General features: G+C 42.2%; 2 protein-coding genes across 2 annotated transcripts in view; both read right to left on the reverse strand.

Annotated features, from left to right (window-relative positions):
* Positions 1-1,177: 1,177 nt before the first annotated feature.
* On the reverse strand, positions 1,178-10,272 carry LOC107157469 (vomeronasal type-2 receptor 116-like). Its single transcript, XM_048811020.1, has 6 exons — positions 10,226-10,272; positions 9,432-9,723; positions 8,136-8,936; positions 6,251-6,478; positions 4,025-4,148; positions 1,178-2,113 (listed from the first exon to the last, which is right to left on the reverse strand). The coding sequence occupies exons 1-6, from the start codon at positions 10,270-10,272 to the stop codon at positions 1,191-1,193; spliced, it is 2,415 nt and encodes an 804-aa protein (XP_048666977.1). The 3' UTR covers positions 1,178-1,190.
* Positions 10,273-17,394: 7,122 nt separating this feature from the next.
* The window catches only part of LOC107157470 (vomeronasal type-2 receptor 116-like), a 13,689-nt gene continuing 5,451 nt past the window's right edge, over positions 17,395-25,632 (reverse strand). Inside the window, 4 exon segments of the mRNA XM_048812840.1 lie at positions 17,395-18,290; positions 22,141-22,264; positions 22,830-23,636; positions 24,026-24,317. Of these exon segments, the coding sequence (XP_048668797.1) occupies positions 17,395-18,290; positions 22,141-22,264; positions 22,830-23,636; positions 24,026-24,317 (2,119 nt within the window).

Below are 25,632 nucleotides of genomic sequence, written 5' to 3' on the forward strand. Positions count from 1 at the left end.
CTATGTTTTCCTTCAACGCCCACCTGAAATCAAATTGTTGTGTGTCCACAGGTTTCTCAAAGACAGACCCTGGGCTACTATGTTCACACTTGTATTTACAGGAGAAAACAAGTTTCCCTCCATCCCGTGTCCTAGGCGGGGGCCTGAGAAATCAACTAAAAATGACGGATGAACAGGAGAAAAGGTGCACTTTGTAAGGGCCTTTATGTTTTTGCAACATGGGGGTGTCACAGAAAGCAATGAAAGCATGAGGAAATGGTTAGATATAGGGTAAGAGGTAAGAGGGTAAGAAATCCTGGAGGAATGGCTGGAAGACAGACCTAAGGTCTAACTCCAGTAAGTGCTTGGCCGTGGAGGCCCACCCACCAATTAACAAATGGTGAGGGAAGGTGGGCTTCTAGGGGCAGAGTAGACGCAAGGTAAATGCAGTGTACATTTAGACATCTATCAAAACAAATCTTTCCATATCATAAATTCCTGTACAAAACAATCAGATATATCAGTATATGCATTTGCCTTTTTTCAGTGAAGTTTGAATAGTGACCCCCCAAGGGCTTGGCTGCTGTGATTGGCTGCTGCTCAGCCAATTACTACAAAGCAGTACACTCTACCTTAGGCTGACTACTAAGCTAGGTTGCAGTTTATCATGATACGTACTCTGTATGGAGGTCCCCTAGGGCCAAATTTAGTTTGATTAGCAATAGTATGGTTTCTCTATGAACAAAACCTGAGTTAAATTAATGTAACATATCAAGGGGTCCCAAAACACGGTGATATTCATATAGGAATTTTGTGTATTAAAAAGGAACATTTCAAATTACCGAAAGACTGAAAGAAGGCTTTATAAATGCTCTTGAATCATTGGGTAATTATGGCTAGATGAAGAAAAGGGATTTTTACGGATATCAATGATGCAAAACAAGACAATATATAAAAAATCCAAGTGGGAGACACGTAAAGGTGAATACTACACACGATTAAGCAGTAAGAGAAGAATTGGAGGAAATGAAAAAATGCTGTTAGATTGAAAATTGAAAAGTTGACGGCTGTATTTCATAGTGACTATAGCATTAGGAGAGAGTCTCTTGACTTTGAAGGAAATCCCACATTGTAACTTAAAATCAGACTCTTAGATTTGAGTAGAATTTTCTCAAGGCCACTTGTTAACGTTAGCAAATGTGAGTTAATATTCAAGAAGGCTTGTTACTCCCACAGTGAATTTTCTCTCTGGACCCACATAGAGAGCTCCTATGTGGCCTTAATAAAACAACATAGCACTTGGGGACAAAGATGCAGCCCAGGAGCCCTGCGCTGGAGGCCAGGATGGAGAAGACCTCCACGGCCACCATGACCTTGCCCTTGGTGCTGTGGTACACAGGGAGGAAGGTGAGCCAGACACTGCAGAACACCAGCATGCTGAAGGTCAGGACCTTGGCTTCATTGAAGGTATCAGGCAGGTTCCTGGCCAGGAAGGCCACCGTGAAGGTCCCCAGGGCCAGGGAGCCCAGGTATCCCAGGGCACAGTAGAAGGCAGTGACTGAGCCCATGTTGCACGTGATGATGATGCAGCCATGGTCAGAGTGTGTGTCTGTGTCCACAAAGGGAGGAGAGGTCCCCAGCCAGACTGCACAGAGAGTCAGCTGGATGAGGGAGCAGCTGGGAATGATGAAGTTAGGTGCCCCTGACACCAGCCACTGCCTCATCCTTCTCCCTGGGGCAGTGACCTTGAAGGCCAGAATCACAGTGACAGTTTTGGCCAGGACCGTGGATACGGCCACAGTGAACACCAGTCCAAATGTGGTCTCCTGCAGGATGCAGGTGGCTGTGCTGGGACGGCCAATGAAGGGCAGAGAGCAGAGAAAACAGAAGGTGAGGGAGATGAGCAGGATGTAGCTGAGAGCCCTGTTGTTGGCCTTGACTATGGGGGTGTCTCTGTGCTTCACAAAGACCCCAAGGACAGCAGCTGTGAATGCAGAGAAGCAGAGAGCCGTGCAGGCCAGAGTCATGCCCAGGGGGTCTTCATAAGCCAGGAAGGTCACCACCTTGGGGATGCAGTGAGTCCTCTCACTGTTAGGGTGCTCGTGTGCAGGGCACTGGACACACCGCTCTGCATCTGGGGACAAAGCACAGGTTCATTGTTTCTTTTTCACAAAATCCTCACTTTTAAATTAAAGGAAATGGTTGTTTTTGCACTATCACTGTGAGAACAGCTGCCTGACATAGTCCTGAGATACGTAGAGAATTTCCTCTCTTCCTGACTCCAGGAGAAGACCACACCCACTCCAATGGGATCCTCAGAAGTTGTGGGCTGAGGTAGCCCTCCTGGGCTGCGTAGTGTCCCCAAGGACCTGACTCTTCCACCCTCTCTCTGCCTGCCCACAGTCTTGCTCCTGTTGAGCCCCCGGTTGACACACTTATGACATTTACTATTCCCCTAAGAAAGCTCTCCTGGTTACACCCAATGGAGAAGTCAGTGATGCAGCCCTTCTGGTACATTCTACCTTTGTCACTACCATAATTTCTGGTGATAGTTCAAAATTTTTTCTTATTGGAAATGATAATTTCCTGTGAACATTTTGGTTCTAATTTTCCATATAAGTACTGAGAAGAGAGTGATTGAAATATTTGAATTTTGAATGGGAATATATGGCTGCTATGTGATTATTTTTATATTAATTGATATGGTAATGTGGTTACTGAAGAACAGGGCATATCTTTAAACCTTTCTGTTCATTTAAAACAGACAGTGTGGGTGGCGACCCTCCTTTGTGAGGTGGCGGGTCATGGGCATCTTGTCCTGGGTTCCCTGTGCTCCCCCTGCCACGGCTCACACCTATTCTCACAGCAAGGATGCAGCCTCTGCCGTGGGCTCACGAATGGCCCTGTCTGTGCTTCGATCTGTTTTATGATAGAACCAGCCGGCAGTTTCCCTGCTCTTAACAGTCTTATTTAGGTTTCATAAGAAGTGCTCATGCAATAATACAGAATTCCAAACTAATCAATAGTGACTGTTTCTCATATTCCTTGAGATTCTCCTTCCTTGTCACAGTGAACAGGGCTCCTGGCATCTGTCTCAGAGAGGACTTGGCACACACAAGTGTGTGTATGTTGCATAATGGGTGCCGAGCCTGTGTGCCTTTATTTCTCTTTCTTATTTTACACACTTATTTGGTATTTTAAAAAAATTCAATGTGAGATTTTGTTAGCTAACTTTTACCTGAAGACAACTATTGACTTTGCCATGTGATTGAAATAAAATGATTCTTATTGTTAAGATGATGGCAACTGAACAGTATTTATGGGGGTTCAAGTCATTATAATGTGTATTATTGATATCTTGAAAAACGGAAATATTTTTGAATGAGTAATGCTATGTTTTCTATTTTCCAGGAATATATTTAATTTAGACATAAAATTCCTGAAATTGGAGATGTGTACAGAACTTATTTTCAGAGATCCCAGATTGTGTCTTGTTAGGATGCTGTGACTTTATATTTTCACTTCTTCCTTTTCTTGTTCTATGTTATATAATCTGACATTATAGTTATATTTATATTTAGTATGTGTGTTTGGCACAAAACTGTTCAGAGTTCATGACGTGGCACAAAACAGAATAGAATTTTTTTATGATGATTTATATACTTATCATTTGGTATGCAAAAGTGTTGGTTTCAAGGCCTCTGTGCACCCCCAGGGAGCTCTGTGCATTTGACATCTTACACGCATGGACAGACTTTGCCTGGTGCGCTGGGAAATCTCAGATGGACACGGTCTCACCCGCACTGATGGTCAAGGACTGTGACCACTGGACCAACACCACAGGGTGCCTAACAGGAAAAGCCCTGATGACAGAGCTGACACCTAACCGGGTGGCAACAGTGATGGAAAGAGTGAAAGAGTAAGTGAGTGGGAAGATGGAGACTAGGGTGCGCTGTGGCCCCACTGTGAGGCCAACAGCCTTGGTGTCCTCACTTAGGACTGGTCAGGAGGCAGAGTGACCATGGGCTCCTCCCGCATCACCTACCTGTCTGATTGGAAATGTGTCCCTCTGGGCAAAACACACAAGCAAAGCAGCAGACGGGCCTTCCTTCCTGGGGGATCTTCCTGAATCCTGGGCGACAGCTCTGGCTGCACACAGATCGAGGAGTCTGAGGGAAAAGAGCACCTGTCACGATTCTGCACATTACCTGCAGCTTCAAAGGTGTCCATGTGTCTCCTAAGAGATCCTTGATGTTGGCAGGAAGTCCTCACCACAGCGTCCACCAGCTCCCACCGTGTTGACATGGCCTCGGCTTCTTGACCTGGATACCTGTGCTACCTAGACTTTGTTTTACTAAATATTCTCCAGGTTCCTGGTCATTTTCTTTCCTGCATCACCAGCTGCACCCCCAGCCTTTTCCCTCTTTGTATTTAACTTTTTCCCCCAGAGCTCTGGGATGCAAGGTTCTACGTGCTGATGATTCCAAGAGTTTCTACGCCTGATGGCATTTTTACCATACCTTCATTCTTGGTTGGAAAAATGAAACCAAAACTACACTGGGATTTCTTCTCACTTCAGTTAGACTGGGAGTCATCTAGAACACACACAACATTAATTACTGGCAAGAATGTGGAGGAAAAGGTCCATGTATGCACTGTGGGGGAAGTTGACAATTAGTACTATTACAGATTCCGCAAAACCCAGATGTAACTACTGTATGACTCACCTATTCCAGGTTATAGCAGCATAATTTACCATAGCTGATTATGAAATCAGCCCAGGTGCCCATTAACAGACACAAGGATAACAAGTGTGGTAGATATACATGATGGAGTTTTACTCAGTCATAATGTTGAGTGAAATTACGTTATTTGTTGGTAAATGGCTGGAACTGGAGAACATCATGCTAAATGAAATAAGCCAGAGTCAAAGTCAAGGGTTGAAATTTTTATTTCATGTGTGGAGAGAGGCTGGGAGGTGGGGAGAATAAAAATAGCAACTTACAAAAATAGAAGGGAGACCTACAGAGAATAGAAGGGAGATGGACAGGAAGGAGGGGCAGTGGGCACGGGAAGTATTGGGAATGAATTCTGTCAGTCTGCTCTGTCCATGTGTGAATACGCCCCAAATGAACCTGTCATTCATGCGGAAGTAGAATGCATTAATTAAAATAATAATAAATGACTATGTCAAGAGAATGGAAACCAGTAGAGTAGAGCAAGGGACAAGGAATCGGGAGGGGGGAAGGGAGGCACTGGGGAAGGAGACTGAGGAACTATGCTGTGGCCATGGATGAATACGGCATAATGAATCCCACTATAATGAACGCTAAGAATGAACCCATAAAGCAAAGTAGGAGCACTGTTGACAGTAGCTGCTGAAAGGAGCAAGGTCAAGAGAGAAGTGATGAGGGGGCATTAACACCATGGCTTGTGTCTATTCTGCTGTGGGCATCATCATCCTGGCATAGATTGTTGGTTGGTTGGTTGGTTGCAGTATGGGGGATCGAAGCCAGGGTCTTGTGAATTCTAGGCAACTGAAATACAATGATGTTCTATTCCTAGGCCATTTTTATTTTTATATTTTGAAATGGTGTCTTGAAGAGTTGCTCACACTGGTCTTGAACTTGTGATCCTTCTGCCTCTGCTTCCCAAGTAACTGGGATTATGTGCATGCACCACCCCACCCAGCTGGGCACCACTGGTACCAGTGAACAGTGCGTCATGATTGTTACTTCAGTCTCCTGGAACACTGGGTGGGATCATCTCAAGGCCAAAACATGACATAAAATCTTGCCAATACATTGGGATGTTGAGTAGAAGAAAGGCTGAGGACTGAATGGTATAAAATGCCAAAGGAGGATGGGAATGGTCTCTACAAGGAAGTGAGTCCACAGTTCACTCATATTCAGAGGGCATAAAAGCTTAATGAAGATCCAGGCCATATTTAATAAAGGGTTTAAGGATCTGTGGAGGGACATTTTTGGTATTTATTCATCTCCATTGTTACCCCTTTATCTCCATTCATTAACTTTGTTCATTTCATTCTCTCATTTGCTGTTTGAACTAATTACAAAAACTAAAAAAGTGGTGGCTTCTATAAACTTGCTCTTTGTATAGAGCTCAGCTTAAAATATGCAAATGGAAGAAACATACTACAAGTACAGATGGCAGGGGTGAGTTTAGTGCCAGGTTAAAGGTCACGGTCAGGCTCATCTCAGGGCCCCATCCAGATCCCTCCCATGTACCCAACACTGAACTGGGATCGTACCTCTGTGAATCCAATAGGCCATTCTATCATCTCCTCACTGATGACCAAGCCTTGACCAAGTGGACTCCTGGGGACAAACTCTCCTACTTTAACCAGCAGCCCAAGACCAGCAGGGAAATTCACAGCGTTGTGGATGTCATACTGGGCCATCTGGCTGCTCTTCTCACCCAGGGAGATGTGGTCCCCAGCGCTGTTGGTAAACCGGACGTTCTTCAGGAATGGATGCAGCTGCAGGAGGCAGAGTTGGACATGAGGAGTGCATCCAAATGAAAGATGGAAAACCATATGTACCAGGAAGTCCTTCTCTTCCACCTCCCCTCACTCTGAAGTCACTGGCATTAGTGTCTCGGTTCTGTTTGGCGGCTACCATCTCATGGATTCAACTGGGAAAAACCCTTCTTACTCTGAAAACAATGTTGGAGTGAATTAATCCAGTCAAAAAATTCTAGGATGGTGTCACCAGGGTGGCCTTGGCATGGACTCCTTGCAATCTTGACCAATCAGATCCATTTAGGGCTTCTCAGGAGTCAATCTTTGCACACTGAAATGGTCACAACATGGACTGATGTGTTGCTGGTGTTAGTAGCATGACTGCATGAATATGTCAAAAATCATGAGGATGTTTACATTAAATATGAGCATTGCTTATGTGTCAATTATACTTCGATAATGATTAAGAAAGCATGATGTGAGTTGTTTTCTCTCTATGCCCTCAACCTTTTTTTGGAAAATGTCGCCATCTTGTAATATTGCAGGTAGTGGTCTTTGCCTTAAAATAGAAAAACTGAAACTCCAGATTCTAATGATTTTACATAGAGTGTGGTAACACTGAATCTCTGGGATCCGTGACACTATGTTGGGAAGGTAAATGCCTGTTGTTCTTTAAATAAATGTTGTTTAAGTCTTCAGTTTTGTGGAGTTGAAGCATTCTAAATAATCCACAATTATGTCATTGAGTTTATCTTGTTAAAGTCAACTAGTTTTCTTAGAATTACATCTAAATAAACTCAATATGGCATATCAAATATTATTGTTAGTCAAAATATACGGATGGTAAATTAAACTCGATGGCATAACATTTCACACGTACATATTTAACCACCTCTGTAAATGAAATTTAATTGATTTACTTGATAAATTTCATTAAACAATTTGTTCCTTTTCATGAGAGATTATAAATGTGTTCCTTGAATGGGTTATGAATTCAGATAAGCCAGGTGGAAATTCAGAAAAATCCATACAGGACCCAGGGAAATAGCCTGAGCTGACAGGTATCATTGGTGGCATAACATCTAAAAACGGAACCATAATCCCTTTCCCAAGCTTGTTCCAAGTTTTTGATGAATAGTGATGTCAAAATTGATTCATTCTCTAGAGTCATTTTAGGATACTATGTAGGAGCCATTTCTCTTTTCACTGAATGTATCTCCTAAAGGACTTGGGACAATACATAGTATTTTAGTTTGGAACAGCTGTTGACAGATGTGGCCACCATGTCAGTATTCTCTACATTTGTGTGCACTCTAAGGAAATGTATAGGTTTGATTACTTATTGCCCTATCTGTTCTGTCATGGGCTGTGTTTGGATACTTTACATAATTTTATCTTACATTTGCAAGTATTTTTGATGTAACATTTTTTTTTTAATTTTAGGAAACCACAGCCTCCTCTAGCAGAATTCTCCTGATACAGATAACAAGTATCTGTACATATCCAATTATCTGTATATGACAATTATCTGTAATATATCCAGTGTCAAAGAACTGATATTTCATTTTTCCTGATTCTTTGATGTTAAGATGAAAACATGGCTATGCAATACATCAGTATAATACCCACGGATGCCCTCAGTTGCATGCATGACCTGGTTCTGAAGGAGGTTTACCTGCCAGGGATGAAGCTTAAGCTGGTCTTCTAAAGATCCCATTTCAGTTTTCTGAACAAGCATGTTATGTAGGACGTGGGCCACGGCATACACAGCATTATAGATGAAGTAGCTGGAGTCAGTCAGGGTCATCATGTCAATTACTCCCGACACAAACTCGAAGGATGCATTTGGAGGGCAATTATAAATTTGTCCACATAGTGACCCAGCCGGTGAACAATGAAAGAGGTGCAACCACAATTTAGTGAAGTAAAAGTCCTCTGGGTAGCGGGAAGGGGTCACTGTCTGGAGGAAGTGTCTGAAGCCAGGGATTTCCCCCTTGTGAGGTGAGAAGGAGAAGCCTCCGTGGAAAGAGTGCAGCATGTGGTTCATCTCATGCAGGACGATCTCCTGCTTCGCTGCCATGATCCACACCTTCCCTGTGGTTAAAAAGAAGTCTGCTGCCATGTCCACGGTGACGAGGCTCCCTGCTTCACCGTGGAGTATGTGCACGTTTGCAGAGGAGACTCTGATCCTACTCATGAAGGTGATATCCCCTGTCCCATACATTATCTTAGTGACAGGGAGCTTTTCTGTTAAGGCCACACAGATACCATTCTTTACCATCTCTGCTTTCAGATCCCTCAGGAACTGCTCTCCCTTCAAATCATCAGACAGGAAGAGTGCCACCCACGTCCAGCCAAAGTGCAGCAATAAGGAGACCATCGCATGGGCCAGAGAGCTGTCCTTGGGGGCCATCTGATAGAGTGATGGAAACTGGTCTTTATCACTTAGCATGGGATCAAAAGGTCCATACGTGACCTGAACGAGCAAAGAAAGATATCAAGATTCTAAGTTCAATTGGACATGGGGTTGCTTTCTAGGGCATGGCACGGCAGAATTTTCTAGGTGAGGGCTCACAAATGGATTACTGCTGGGGAAAGGGAAGGAGTGCGGTTTCAGTCAGTATGTTCTCTGCTGTGACCAAAAGATCTGACAACAACAATTAGAGGAGGAAAGTTTACTTTGGGGCTCATGGTTTCAGAGTTTTCAGTTCATAGACAGTCAGCTCCATTTCTCTGGGTCCATGGTGAGACAGGACATCATGGAAGAAGAGTGCGGTGCAGAAAAGCCAGAAAAGTAGTGGGAATAAAGATGGAATAAAAGGAGGTATCTTGCAACCTATACAATTCCTTGGGATCTGTTTTATCCCTCATGGGATACGGAATCCCAGCAGTCAAATTTCCCTTTGATTGGATATGAGGGACTGTGATTGGAAGAGACCCAAATTTCTCTCCAGAATTTACAGCCACCTACCTGTGGGGTCCTGTAGAGCTCTAGAAGGGTTCCAATCTCAGCCGAGAATGCTGACATGGTCCCTGCAATGATGGCAGCAGACTTGCTCTGTGTCTGGCAGTTGTAATTAGGGAGAGTCTGCATTTTTCCAGACAGCCAAAGCAGAGTGCTCCACAAGGTGAACTGGTCACTGGAAAAGGCATTATAGACGTGGAACCCCAAGGTCAGGTTGGGGAGCAGGTGGGAGTCCTTGTTGATCTCCTCGATGGCAAAGTAGAAAGCCAGCACATACTGGTAGTTCTTCCAAAACCAGCTAAACACAGAAGAAGAATTAGAGAAAATGGCCCAATCATGTCATCCAGGGTAACTCCTCTGTCAAGCACAGAGACAATCTGGGTTAGACTCAGGCATCCACCTCAGAGATTTTCCTTCCCTGAGAGATGGAGCTGGTGAGAGGAAGGTTCCCCAGCACGGGAAGACCATGCAGTGGCTCTTTCCCCCTCAGGAAGCAAACTGAGAGCCTTGCAGGGCATCATGAGTGGGTGAGGTGACATTTGCCTGGGTCATGCAGCTGCCCAGTGGGCAGATTTGGTTTTCAGTGTCCTATAAATGGGAGGTGCATCATCGTATGCACAAGACAGCAAGGTGTCCTCCTCTGGGGACGCGAGTGAGGGCTGCACTCTCCCCTTGGCAAACCCTTTAGCAAAGGCCGTGGTGCTTCCCAACCTGTGGTCTGTGTCTAGTTAGAGGCAGACCCCAAGACTCAAGCACTTGGACTCTATGTGTCTGCAAGTGTTTCAAAGGGGCTCACTTGCCAGTTCTTCAAACCACTGGGATCAGGATCCTCTACGCCATTCCACATGGGGCACTTGGAGTGGATGCTTTCTATATTCTTCTCTATTGTCTTATCACAGCTGTTTTATCCAATTATATTTTCTTTGAAAGTTAATATTTGATGAGAACATCCAATTTATTTCCATAGTCTTCAAACTGATTACTCAACTTAAAATATTTCCCTTTCTCTTTAGTAAATTCTTTCTCATTTTATGTTTGAACATTTGAAGCTTTTCTCTAAGTAGATTTTCCAAAAATATTGGTTGTTGAATTGTAATATGGCCATTGTTGTTTTTTTCTAACAGAATTCATATTTTGTTTAATCTTTATGAATTTCTTTTAATTGTTTAGAATTGACCTAGTTTTTTTAGAATATCTTAAATTGCAGTCTTATTTAAATATTCAAAAAGCTTCACCTTTTCATGAATTATTTAGACTTAATTTTATATTATTGGTGTTTTAGATCATATCCATTGTTGCTTATGGTTTGATTTTGTGATTTTCCATATACGGTTTTTATTAATCATTTATTTTGTAGGAACTCTTTAACTGAATATTGGTGAAACATTTTTAAGCAGTTACCAAGTAACAATGTTTTATTTTAATTACATCTGTTTTCCCATTATTTCCAGTAATTTTATCTGTATTGTTGCTATTCAAGGATATTTTCTGTCACTAAAACATACGGTCAAATGTTTTTATTTTTCCATAAATAATTGCTAAAAATATTTTTTCAGTCCATGAAGGACTACTTTGATATGGGCTAAATATAGCAGAGAAATTTTACAGCTGGAGTTGTCCAATTATTGATTTTTATCTTTGTCCTATTAAATTAATAACAATGAATCAATAATTTTGTTTACCTTTAAGCATTTTGTCTTACTTGTTCTGATACTTTAAATGAAGGAAATGTTTTCAAAGGCTTAAATTTAAATTAAACTTATTGTTTTAACTGAGAGATAAAATATAAAAATTGTCCATATTTATGAGGTACCATGTGATGTTTTCATGTACGTACGCGTTGTTTAGTGTCTAGGTTCAGTTACACATGTCTACTCAGTCGTTTCTCTCTTTACATGGTGAGAACATGCAGAACCCTTTCTCTGAGTTATTCAAGGACACAGTCATCATCGTTGTCTGTAGTCATCCTCTTGGTAAGAACACACCAGTCAATCCCGCTTGTCTAACTGTTACTTAGCACCATAGATCCACCTCTCCCACCCCTCATCAGTCCCTGTTCACTCAGCCTCTGATAAACTGATTTATTCTCCACTTCTATGGGATCACTTTTTGAAAAAAATTCAACTCCCTCCAATGTTCCCAGTGCCTGATCAATGGGATAAGACTGAAGGAGTGGTCTCAATAGATGCTGAATTTTATTCTATGTCTTTAAAAAAGTATAGATTCACAAGTCTCAAAAAAAGACCAAATATATGATAATGACATACCTAAGAATAAAACTAACCATAAAATGAAAGGTCTTTACAATGGAAATTATAGAACATTGAAGGAAGAAATTAAAGAAGACTCAAGAAGATAGAAAAACCTCCCATGTTCATGGATAGGTAGAATTAGTATTGTTAAAATGTCATACTATCTAGAACAATATATAGTTTCAATGAAATCACCTTTGAAATACCAATGACTTTCTTCACAGACCCAGAAAAAAGTCTTAAAGTCTTTTTTAGGAGGAAAAAAAGACCAAGAATAACCAAAGCAATTCTAAACCAAAAAAGCAATGCTGGATGCATCACGATAGCTGACTTCTAATTCAACTACAGAGCTATAGTAACAAAAACTGCACAGTAGTGGCCTAAAAGCAGATAGATAGGCTATGGTAGAGAATAGAAGACACAGAGATAAACCCACACATCTACAGTCATCTGATCCCTGACAATGGTGCTGAAAACATTCTTTACAGAAAAGACAGCCTTTAACAAATGGTGCTGGGAAAACAGGTTCTCCATATTTAGAAGAACGAAACTAGACCTCTATCTCTCACCCTGCACAACAATAAACTCAAAGTGGATAAAAGACCTAGGAGTTAGATCAGAAAATATGCAACTTCTCAAAGACAACATAGGGTCAACCCATCAACATACAGGCATGGTCAACGACTTTCTCAATAGGACCCCTAAAGCTCAGGAAATAATGGCAAGAGTGACTAAATGGGATAGTATCAAATTGAAAAGCTTCTTTATAGCACAGACCTACAGAATGGGAGAACATATTTGCTAGCTACTTTTCTGACAGAGGATTAATACAGAAAATGTATAAATAACTAAAAAAACTTTACACCAAAACCTCACAAATAATAAATGGGCAAATTAATTAAGCAAACACTTTTCAAAAAAAGAAATACAAACTGCCAACAAATATATGAAAAATTTTTCAATGTCATTAGCAATTATAGAAATGCAAATCAAGTATACATTGAGATTTCATCTCACACTAGTCAGAATGGCAGTCATCAATATCACAAATAATAGTAAATGTTGGAGAGGATGGGGAGAAAAAGGAACACTTTTATACTGTTGATGGGACTGTACATTGTACAGTCACTATGGAAATCAGTATGGTTCCTCAAAAGACTAGGCACGGAATCCAGGCATACCACTCCTTGGTATTTACCCTGAAGAACTAAAGTCCTCTTACTACAGTGATGCATGTCTGTTTATAGCAGCACAATTCACAATAGCTAAACTATGTAACCAGCATAGGTATCCATCAATGGGTTAATGGAGAAAGAAAATATGGTTCATATACACAATGGAGTTTTATTCAATCATAGAGAAAAATGAAATTATGTCATTTACAGAGAAATGGATTGTAAACTTGAAACCATTATGTTAAGTGAAATAAGAGAAACTCAGAAGGTCAAGGGTCATATTTTTTTCATACTTAAAAGTTAAACAGGAAAAAGGAAAAGAAATGTGGGAAGATGTCATGAAAATGGAAAGGAGATTAGTAGAGGAAAGGGACCAAGGGGTGGGAGGAGGGGAGGAGAAAGATGTGCTGGAGGGTGACAATGGCCAAATTATACTGATATTCATGTGCAGGTAGGAATATGTAACAACAAATGCCACCATTATGTACAGCTGTAATGCACCGATAGAAATGTGAAAAGATATCATAGAGCAAAAGATGAAAATGGAAGGTTTTGGAAAGATAAAAGGCAAGTGGAATGGAGAAAATTATATTGTATGCATTTACGAATATTTCAGGATGAACCTCATTATTATGTATAATTATAATGCACAAAATAAAAGAAAACTAAAAAAAGAAGGAAAGGACCTCAGAATTCACTGTTTCATGTTTCTGCCATTGCTGTGCACAGTTTTCATAACTCATGGGGGAAACACACACACACACACACACACACACACACAAGCAAAAAAATCCAGTTACACAAAATCATAACCATACCTAATACACACCCCCCCACACACACACACACGGTCTAGAAACTTACCTAGTAGCTCTCACCTCAGTCTTTGGTTGGAGTAAAAAGGATATCCTGGATAAGTCTGCATCCTGGTTCATGTAGTAAAGGGGGAAAAACCCACTGAGGACCAGGTCTCCATCTCTGTAGACAGCTGGCCTCAAGTATTGTAAACAATTCTGAATCTCCACCCATGAAGTATGTACAGGCTGTGGGAGCAGGAAGAGAAGAACCAGAAAGAACACCATGCCCGGCTCTGCCCAAACAGAGACAGAGCCCAGTGCACAGTGTGAGGTGAGGAGCGGGGGCTGGACCATGTCCACAGTCTCAGCTCTGCAGGGAGGGTCAGACCCTGAGTAGGGCACAGAAAATCCCCACTCACTCCATACCCTCTGGCTGGGAAAGCACATGCAGGAGCAGCTGACCAGGCCTGGGCACAGCCAGGAGCAAAGGGGACTACTGAGGGAGACTTGGTGCTCTGACCCACCCTTAGTGTCCTGTGGTCAAGGCAGCTCTGGTGTCCCTGTCTTTTCTCTGCTTCCCTTTAGTCCATCCAGGAGCTCTGGGGATCGGTGCCCCAAGGCTCTGCACCTGTCACCCTGAAACTTGGTGAAAACTACTGTTGAAAAACATGTTTGGGACTCCTCCTATGGGGCCTGCGATTTCATCATGTTTCAACAAGGCATCGGGGACCACCACATCCTGAGACAGTGGGCCCTGTAACCCAGGGACCTCAGGGGCCAGGGCTAGTTGTGTGAGGAATTGGAAAATTTGAATGAGCTGGTGTGGAATCAACCAAACACCCAGGAGTGTGATTGCACATGATGCTTTAGCAAGAGGGTGAAGGGCTGAGGTCAGCCAGTGAAGACTTCCTGTGCCACTCACATCTAATAGCACTCTCAGGTCTCAGTGCCCTCCTGAAATAAATGGGCTTCATGATTGACAGGGCATAGGCTGCATGGAGGACAAGCTGGGAAGCTCACCTTGACCTCTTCACAGAACTGAGACCACTTACCCCTGAGCCTGCTGTTCTGAGCTCTGTCCCTGAGGATTCTTGCACAAGTCTCATGGTTGCCTGCTCCATGTGGCCCAGCTTCCACGGCCTGCTCTTCACACAGCACTCGTCTCCCCTGGTGGTTTATATTCTACACAAGATATTTTGAGATTACGCATTTAGGAATGACTGTATCTAGCTCTTTAACATATATGTTATCTCACATACTTATTAGTTAAGATTCCAATACTGAAAATCTAGCATTTTCAGCACATTTTAAGTATAAAATATTTTTCATTAGCTGTAATGAGCACTCCAGCAGATCTCCTGAACTCATTCCTCCTGTGTAAATGAAAGTTTAATTCCTTTAGCCCATCCATAATCCCCAAGTTCCCTCTTGCTCGGCTTCTGGTAAACACCATTTGACTCTGCTTCTGAGTTTGACCTTTTATACTCCCTGGGTACATGCAAGGCCCTGGGTTCGAGCCTCAGCATCACATAAAAATAAATAAATGAAGACATTGTGTCCAACTACAACTAAAAAATAAATATTAAAAAATTTGCTGGATATATGGTTCTTTGTTGGCATCCATTCATTATCTTTTAGAGCTTGTTCCAGGATCTCCCAGCTTTGACAGTCTGTGTTGAAAAATCTGCTGAGATCGGAGTTGGTCTTCCCTTATAGGTAATCTGATTTTTTTCTCTTGCAACCTTTAAAATTCTATTCTTACTCTGTATGCTAGGCATTTTCATTATAGTGTGTCTTGGTGTAGATCTGTTGTAATTTTGTACATTTGGTGTCCTATAGGCCTCTTGTATTTGATTGTCCAGTTCATTCTTCATGCTTGGGAAATTTTGAAGAGATTATGCATTCCTTTGGTTTGAATCTCTGAACCTTCCTCTATCCCAGTAAATCTTAAATTTGGTATTTTGATGGTATCCCATAATTCTTAGATGTTCTGTTGGTGGTTTCTTACCATCTTCACGGTGAGGTCAACTTTATTTTTAAGATTGTATGTTTTGCCTTCATTGTCTGAGGTTCTGATTTCCATGTGATCTAGTCTGTTGGTGATGCTATCTATTGAGTTTTTCAATTGGCTTATTGTTTCTTTCATTTCGAGGATTTCTGTTTATTTTTTCTCTAGTATCTATCTTTCTTGAAGTAATCTCTTGCAACCTGTATTTTCTCTCTTACCTCTTTGTTGAGTGATAGATTTTTGCCTGTATCTGCTCACTTAGGTCATTCTTTATTTCCCAGATCATTTTAGTTATGTATATTCTGAACTCCTTCTCTGACATCTCACCTACTGCACTATCTATGGATTCTATTGTTGTAGTATCTTGGTTTGTTTGAGGCAATTTCCTCCCTTGTTTTTTCATGATATCTGAGTCTTTCTCTCTTGCAGTGTAGATCTGAGGTATTATAGCGTCTGCCTTATTGTCTTATAGTGAGCCTACAGATTACCAATACCTCACTTTTAAGGGAGAGATCAATATTATAGCACTCAATGTATCCAACATGCAGCCATGTATCAGTTAGCTTCTATTTTTATGTTTACACGTTTGTTACTATAATCAGAAATGATGAGTTAGGTTATCTTCTACCTTATAGTCAACAGGTTTACCTAATGGTTTATAGTTTCTGATGGTGGAAGGGGGAACTGGGGGGTTGGCTGAGATGTTTATGAGGTAGGATGTTAGAATATGGAGGAATTAGATTATATGACAAGTGAAGGGGTAATCATAAGAATTTGGCTGTTAGTAGGAAAAACACGAGATAGGCAACCCTATGCAAGACTCCCTGTTACCTCAGCAACAGGATAACTGCTATCACCCCTAGTAGAGAAACCTCTGGTGCAGTCAGGCCCACAAGGACCTTGATGGTTTGTTACAAGGTCCTTATTGTTGTCCCTTGATACAAGTGGTGATACCCCAACTTTGTGGCAGTGGTAGTTTCGAGCCTATACGTACCCTTATGTTGGGCTGTGGAGCCAAGCTTTGGTGAATAATGAACCCCAGCATGGAGTGGCTCACTGTGTATATCTGGGCCTGCGACAGGCCTCTCCTTTGGATATTGGGTCATGGTGTGGTGAATCTTTTTAACTCAATATCCTCCTCCCTATCTCCAGCTGCAGTGTGGCGGGCAGGCCTCTCCTCTGGATCTCTGGGCCACGGTCAAGTTTTATCAATTCTGGAGTCCAATCTTTCTTGCCTTCTTCAAAAACTGATTATGTTCATTATTTCTAACACTTTCCTACTTTCAACCTCTTTCTTTGCTTAGCTATGGCTTATCCTAATCAAGTTTTATTCAGGTAAAAGTTATGCAAACAATAAAATAACCAGTTCTAAAGAGAGGAAAACAGAAAATGACACAAGCATATTGAGATATTTTATCAAAATATAGATATGTATAGTGTCAGCCAATTAATGAATAAAATACAGCCATTAGTTTAGTACTATGATTTCAAGGACAGCCTTAATTATAGGATAGCATTGTGGTTTGCAGCCTGGTGGCCAGTGAGGATATTTTCACAAAATGACTCTTTTTAAAAAGGAGCTGGGCCAATTTATTTTAATTTATTTTATTTTAATTAGTTACTGTTCCTTTAAAATCAGGAATCCAAAACTGGGTTTCTTTTTGATTCAATAGCCTATAAATGTGAAAGAGACTTATGAGATAAACTCTCAGAATGTCTGTTTCCCTGGAAATCTCATTATTTTTTAAATCTTTCAGACGATCCGATCCTCTCAGGTCTTATGAGCATAATGTAGAAATGGAGAGCAAAGATACAGCCCAGGAGCCCAGCACTGGAGGCCAGGATGGAGAAGACCTCCACGGCCACCATGACCTTGCCCTTGGTGCTGTGGTACACAGGGAGGAAGGTGAGCCAGACACTGCAGAACACCAGCATGCTGAAGGTCAGGACCTTGGCTTCATTGAAGGTGTCAGGCAGGTTCCTGGCCAGGAAGGCCACCGTGAAGGTCCCCAGGGCCAGGGAGCCCAGGTATCCCAGGGCACAGTAGAAGGCAATGACTGAGCCCATGTTGCACGTGATGATGATGCAGCCATGGTCAGAGTGTGTGTCTGTGTCCACAAAGGGAGGAGAGGTCCCCAGCCAGACTCCACAGAGAGTCAGCTGGATGAGGGAGCAGCTGGGAATGATGAAGTTAGGTGCCCCTGACACCAGCCACCGCCTCATCCTTCTCCCTGGGGCAGTGACCTTGAAGGCCAGAATCACAGTGACAGTTTTGGCCAAGACCGTGGAAACGGCCACAGTGAACACCAGTCCAAATGTGGTCTCCTGCAGGATGCAGGTGGCTGTGCTGGGACGGCCAATGAAGAGCAAGGAGCAGAGAAAACAGAAGGTGAGGGAGATGAGCAGGATGTAGCTGAGAGCCCTGTTGTTGGCCTTGACTATGGGGGTGTCTCTGTGCTTCACAAAGACCCCAAGGACAGCAGCTGTGAGGGCAGAGAAGCAGAGAGCCGAGCAGGCCAGAGTCTTCCCCAGGGGGTCTTCATAGGCCAGAAATGTCACAGCCTTTTGGAGACAGGTGGTTTGCTCCGTGTTGGCATCCTGATGAGCTGGACACTTCACACACTGGTCCATGTCTGGTGAGAAATGCAGAGTGTCATCAGTCCTGGGTCAGTAATTCTCTTACTCTGAGGCCCTCTCAAAGTAGAGCACTGAACAATCTTAGCCAAAGTGTCCTTCCTTGTTGCTTTGGGTAGTGAATGAAAGAGCTGTGTGAGGAATGATTCCCAGTCAGCACTCCCCATCTTCTTTATGGTTTGGAAAACATAGCTATTGTTTCTTTCATCCACTTACCTTGCATTGCATGTTCATGACACCATCTTCCTTATCTAACAACAAAGCCATACCTACTTCTTAGTGTGTTCAAGATACAATAATGAACTAACTTTGAGCTCACAGTTCATGAAAGCACACATTTACCATTACCACTTCTGGAACCCAGGAAGTTCAGGCTGGCAGAGCTTCTTGTCCATGGTCTGACACAGGCTCTCTCTGTTGCAAGGAAGGTGGCTATTGCTGTGTCCCCACCTGGCTGTGAGTGCAAACTCCCCAGGCCTTGGTTATGGTAGCACTAATCTTATTAAGGAAGGTGGAAACCGCCTGATCCTACACCACCCAAAGCTCTACATCCTCATACCATCACCTTAGGGCTAAGTTTCAACATATGGATTTGGGAGGACATAAAACACCTGCCTCTCTCCCCAAATATGGTCTGGATAAGTTTGTTAGACCATCGGAAGGAAATGAATTGCTAAGTCACAAGCATCTAGAGATGATAGTACTCGATTTCACGGGGAGTGAGTCCTCCCAGCCCAAAGCTGCAGTGTGCACCCAGAACATGCAGGTGTGGAGTGGACGGCTTGGCACCCGCAGACCAGCTCTGATAGCCAGCCCCACCACCTTCCTAGTGCTGTGTCTTTCCAGCCAGGGACGGGCCTTATTTGTCCACTTCCTTCAGTCTTCTTTCATTTTTCTCGTTCTTTCAAGATTGCCATTAAACTTATTTCTATATATTTCACAAGCTTAAATGTTGTGTTATCTTTTAAATTTTCTTTTTTGAGAACAACGAGACGAGTAATAGAAACAAGCAGTTTGCACCCAGGAAATAGAAAGTCGGTTCCCACAAAAATAAATGACTGACTCCTTAATTCATTTGGATTTTTTTGTTCATGCAACAATATCATCTGAATGAACACTGTGCGTCACTTCCTTTCCAATATGGTCCTCCTTCTGCCTCAGTCCTCTGGGGCCAGCTGTGGGTAGGACTTGGTGTGGGGTCGAGCAGGTGTGGCGGTGCGCGTCCTCGTCCTGTGCTTGTCCTCAACCTGACCTCAGGTGCACTGTGCCTGCTGTGCTGTTCTGGGACACTCTTGGTAGGATTTAAACCCATCTTTCTTACTCCTGTGCTAAGAGTTGTTTCTCTGGATTTAGTGTAAAAGGAATGGGAACTGCATTTTATTAACCGTTTGCAGGTGTTTGGTTATAATTTGTTTCTTTTTCTGGGACTCTGTTTACTTAACATTGTATAAACCAGTTTGGGTCATGATATAGTCCCTTTCTAAAATATGGTGGGATTGCTTTCCTTTTCTTTTTGTTTTTAATCATATGTGAATTTCGTTCAAGGAGAGTGGCTTGTATGTTTCCTTTCTTCTAATGAGCTTTTCAGTGTTGACAACAAAAGTTAACCTATTAGCATAAAGAAATTCAATTTCCCTACTCCTTTGTATATCTTGCTTTTGTCTGTGCATATTAATTGTGTATTTTAATGGGATTCCCTGTGATATTCCCTCATATGCATGCAGTCTGCAGGAACTGGATCCATCCACCCTTCTTCCATCCTGTCCCCTCTCACTCCAGGTAACCATCCCAGTTTCAAATAGTCACTGTTTCATTTTCAGGTCAAGTTTGTTTCTTGTTTTTTTTTTTTTTTTTGGTTTCCACATATGAGAGAGGAAATGAGATGCTTATTTTTCTGGGTCTGGCTTATTTAATGTAACATGAAGTCCTCCTTCTCCATCTATTTTCTTCTAAGGCAGGATTTCATTCTTCTTTTTGTCTGAGTAATATTCCACTGTGCACATGTACCACATTTTCATTATCCATTCACATGTTGATGTGTGTCTGACTCCACATTATGGCTATCATGAAAAGTGCAAAACATGGGAGTAAAAATATCTTTTAAGCAAGCTAATTTTATTTCCTTGTGCATGTACTCAGTCCTGGGACTGCTGGATCATATGTAGTTCTTTCTTAGGTTTTTGAGAAAACTCCATCCTGTTTTCCACGCTGGCTGTACTCACGTACTTTCTGCCAACAGTGGATAAGTGGTCATTTTCTCGGCATCCTAGCCAGAGTTTGCTATTATTTATATTGGATAATCCTACTCTAACTGGGGTGAGGTGGCAGCCCGTTGCCATTGTGATTTTCACTTTGCTGAGGCTTCTGACTAAGTGGCTACTGTGTCTTCTTGAGTGTTTGATAGCATTCGCCAGTGAAGTTGTTAGCCACAATAAAAATGTGTTAGAATTTTTAGACAATAGTTCATGTAAAACATTTAAAAAACACTTCTAAGATATAAATATGGGGTTGTTCAGATTATTTCTTGACATCTTTGACAACCATTCTTGACATTGCAGCTTTTCAGGTTGACTTAAATCTTCATGACACTAACAATTCTTGGTAGACCTTTATAGAGGACCCACTTTCTGTCTGGTTTTTGAAATTTTTCTTGAAAGAGAATTAGTCTTTCTCACATAGTTGGTATTTCATAACCCCTGGTCTGTTTAGAAGAGTATGTTTAAATTCCCAAGCACATAGGAATTGAAGCTGGTGGGAACTGTGCACACGAGCCAGCAAATAGCTTACCACACACCGATTGTGCAATAGAGAACCTTCACTCAAACTGCTCATTTACTGGACTATGTTGTCAGAATAAGTATACTTTAAATCAACTGAAATAATGTGAAATGTGTTACAAATTAGGCTACATATCAGTCACAAAAAGTAGAAAATCCCCACTCTAGACTAGGTTTTCCTGTATCACCATTTAATGTCAAATCTGAGCAGCTCAAAGTAGACTTGTGTTCCTTTTTCACATCCTCTCCCAACACTCACAACCACCTTTTTACGTGAGATTGCACTGTGTATGTCTGTTAGGTTCTCTGGCTATCAGATGAAATAGTGACTCTCTGTAATTAGCCATTTCTAATACTCCACCAATTCTTAGTGCACACTAAGTGATCATCATTAGTAGACACTACCACCACTTTCAAGAAGTCTATGCCAACCTTCAAGCATGTAGATGACATCACCCATGGCACACTAGAATTTTTGTGATTGCATCTAGTGCAGTGTAACGGATACCTTGAGTTCACCTCTCTATGTGCTGTTTCTCACGCAGGGTGAGCTAGGGGAGAGCAGGAAGTACAGGCTACTTACTGGGAGTACGCTGTACCATAGCCATTCTACATTGCAGCAATATTTACTCCTCAACTCAAATACAACCTTTCTGAGCACCTGCCCTGCATCAAGAACAGTGCTGTGTACTGAGAAAGTAAGGCTATGCAAGACCCTCATCTTCAATGTGATCCAAATGTACCTTCAAAGAAGCTGAAAGTGGAGACATATAACACTATGTGTTAAATTCACAGGTGGAAATGAGACTTAGGCTACTGTTCGGTGTCAAAAGACATTTCCTGGGACTACACTGTGTGAGGTGGGTCTAGAATGCAGAGTGAAAGCATGTGGTTCAAGGGACAGGAGGTTTATTATTTCATGGGGTGGTACTATTGATTATCACACCTGAGTTTTTAACTTAAGCAAGGAAGAATTTTGTCCCTCATTTCTCTTCCATATCAATTGGAAGTTCCTTGCATGGTTTGGGGGATATAGGAGATCCCAGGAATTTCTCCTGAGGCATGCACTCACCTGTCTGGTTGGAAATCTCGTCCTCTGGGCAGGGAGTGCAGTCAAAACAACAGGCAGGCTTTCCCTCCTGAAGGGACTTCCTGAATCCAGGTCTACAGCTCATACTGCAGGCTGAGTTGGGAGTCTAAGAAATTCAAACACATGTTGGCAAGAGGGAACTTTGACCCAGTCCCATAATAACTGTAATGCTTTAGAGTATTGGACCACTAATAAATATACTTTGTGGGCTGGGGATGTGGCTCAAGTGGTAACGCGCTTCCCTGGCATGGGCGGGGCCCTGAGTTCGATCCTCAGCACCACATAAAAATAAAATAAAGATGTCGTGTCCACAGAAAACTAAAAAATAAATATTAAAAAATTATCTCTCTCTCTCTACAAAATAAATATATAAATAAATATACTTTGCATATACCTACCCAAAATTAATTGATAAAAGACCAACTACATGGAAAATGTGATACATATGGACGTTTAGAAACCNGGATCTTCATTCCTAGCTCCTTTTCCCCTGGCCAGCGGCATCTGGTTCTTGCTTGCCATCCAGGCACAGGTTTACCTGCTAGCAGTGACAAGAGTACAGAAGTGCTGTGTTTGGGGAAAGGATCCTGCACTTCTTGGTTGGAGCCCCTGTGGAGCCCTTCAAGGATGACGCCTTGGTGAAGTTCACACCACCCAATTGGAGACATTACCTGCCAGGGGGAGAACACTGGGCCTTTCCCATTCTTCACTGGTTGCCCGTCTACTTGTTGAAGGAGCATCTCGTGAAGGGTGTGGGCCACGGCCTAGACAGCATTGTATATGTTGTAACTCCCGTCACTCACGGCCATGTCAAAATGGTGCCGTGGTAACCATGCCAAGGAGCCTTTGGAAGAACAGCTCTCCAATGTTTTACACTCAGACTCTGAGACTGAGCAGTTAAAATGCATCCACCACAACAAAGCAAGGAATGTGTCCTCTGGGTATTTGGCAGGGTTCGCTGTCTGGATAAAATGTTTCAAACCAGAAATCTCCCCATGGTGGTGAGAAAAAATGAGTGCGCCATGGAATGGGTCCAGGATGAAAGGTTTCTTACTATTGGTAACATCCCATTGTGAGGTGGTGACCCAAACTCTCTGTGTGACTACATTGTCCCATCTATTAAAACTCACAGCCAGAAGAGACTCTGTGTCACCAAAAATGATGACCACACGTGCCGAGGATTTCATGATCTGGTTGTAATGTTTGTGAGCTCTTGTGAAATACAACAGCATGGTGACTGGGATCATATTCACAAAGGCCATGCAGACTCCGTTCCTGTCCATCTCTCCTCTCACATCTGAGAGAAATCGAATGCCTTTCTCATCTTCTGAGATGATCAGCCTCACCCAGTTCCAGCTGAAATGAACCATCAAGGACACCATGCCAAGGGCCAGAGTTGTGTCCTTTGGGGCCATCTGATAGAGAAAAGGAAACTGGCCATTGTCACTCAAGATGGGTTCAAAAGGCCCAAAGGTGAGCTGAAAGGGAAGGACATGGAGGCCATGTGAGGAAGAGGATGGCGCCAGGCACCCTCTCAGAACTGACAGGTGTTGTACAACCTTTTTAAGTGGTACAAGTGAAGATTTCCTTGTCCCAGTTTTCTAATCAACTCCTACTTGCTCACACTATCCTATAAAGGAACTGACTCATCTCTATGTTCAGGGAAGCCCTTTTATGTTTCCCCCCTTCTCCCTGTATATTTCAAACCACGTATATGTAATTTCCCTCCAGTGCTGGAGTACCGCCTTAGAGACAATACACTCTGATAACAGGCATAACTCAGTCTTCTCCTGTCACTCTCTTTATTCCCCTGGCAATGGCACCAATAGATAATGGTTTCATCTCTCCCCATCCCTCCCACCCTCACCTGTGGAAATCTGTAGAGGCGCAGCAGTGTTCCAATTTGGGCTGAAGATGTCCATGTTTGTCCTGTAATTACTGCTACGGACTTGCTCTCCTTGCTACAGGTGTAATTAGGGATGTACTTGACCCTTTTGGTAAGCCAAGTTAAAGAGCTCTCCAATGTCCACCGATCAGTGTGCAGGACACTATGGAACTCATATCCCAGAGATACATTGGGTAAGAGATATGGGTTCCTGTTGATCTCTTCAATGGCAAAAACCAACGACAGGACATACTGGTAGTTCCTGGACTGCAACCTGCATAGAGGGCATAGAGGTCTTTAGGGATAAGACTCCAACAATGATTTTCTTCAAATCTAATACAATGATTTGTATGTACTGAATGCTTGTCTTTGCCCCCTCACCCAGTTCATATGTTGAAATCCTCCACCCAATGTGATGCTGTTAGAGCATGAGATCTTGGTGGGTAGTTAGGATGAAATAGGGTCATGAGGATGTGTCTCTTATCAGTGTCCCTGGAAAGTCCAGAGGGCTTGCTCTATGGGGGCACGCCGAGAAGATCCTTGTCCATTCGTGAGTCAGGAAGCAGACCTTGACCTGACAACCATTCAGGTCATTCCTTGATCTTGGAATCCTCATCCTTGACAAAGGCGAACACTAGATGATTGTTGTTGAAGTCACCCAGTATTTGGTATGTTGTTCTACAGCAGTGAAACCAATAAGGGTGACGGCCTACACAAGTATAATTATGGGAACAGTTGACCTTATCAGTTGTTTGAAGTCCTCACCAATCAGACCACAGGACTTCTGCTCCTCCCACTCTTCCCCCTCACCCCTCTATCTTGTCTTCCTTCCTCCTCTTCTACTTTTCTATTTTGGACTATAGTAAAACAGTTTAGTATGTCAGAGAACAATGACAATTTCTTTGTGCTGGTTTGAGGCTTGTCCCATTATAAATGGGCCATTTTATTTATAATGCTGAATTTTGTCTTTATTCCATTTATTGAATAAATTATTCAATTATATGATATTATTTTAGCCCCATCTCCACCACTGTTTTTCTTGTGTTTGGAATTTTCATGGTGTCTCTTTGTACTTTCTGCCATATCTTGACTTTGGAATGTTCCATATGTTTTTTATTTCACATTTCTTTTTTTACAAAGAATTGACCCAAAATTGTGATTTCTCCTCCTATTTGGCAATCTGTATTTAACTGAAGAATTTTTTCCATTTGGGATTATAAATGTCATCACTTTTCCACATAATTTGTATTTTACATTGTATTTTCCTATCACATGTTTTGCATTCCATCTTTCTTTGTGCACACCAGGCCACACTCTCTGATGCGGATGCATTATCTCATCTGCTGTGCAATTTATTTTTTTATTATTATTATTTTTTAATTTTTTATTGTTGGTTGTTCAAAACATTACATAGTTCTTGATATATCATATTTCACACTTTGATTCAAGCGGGTTATGAGCTCCCATTTTTACCCCATATACAGATTGCAGAATCACATCAGTTACACATCCATTGATTTACATATTGCCATACTAGTGTCTGTTGTGTTCTGCTGCCTTTCCTATCCTCTACTATCCCCCCTCCCCTC

Source organism: Marmota marmota, unplaced genomic scaffold (genome assembly GCF_001458135.2).
Source record: "Marmota marmota marmota unplaced genomic scaffold, marMar, whole genome shotgun sequence".
In the NCBI taxonomy this organism is placed as follows: Eukaryota; Metazoa; Chordata; class Mammalia; order Rodentia; family Sciuridae; genus Marmota; species Marmota marmota.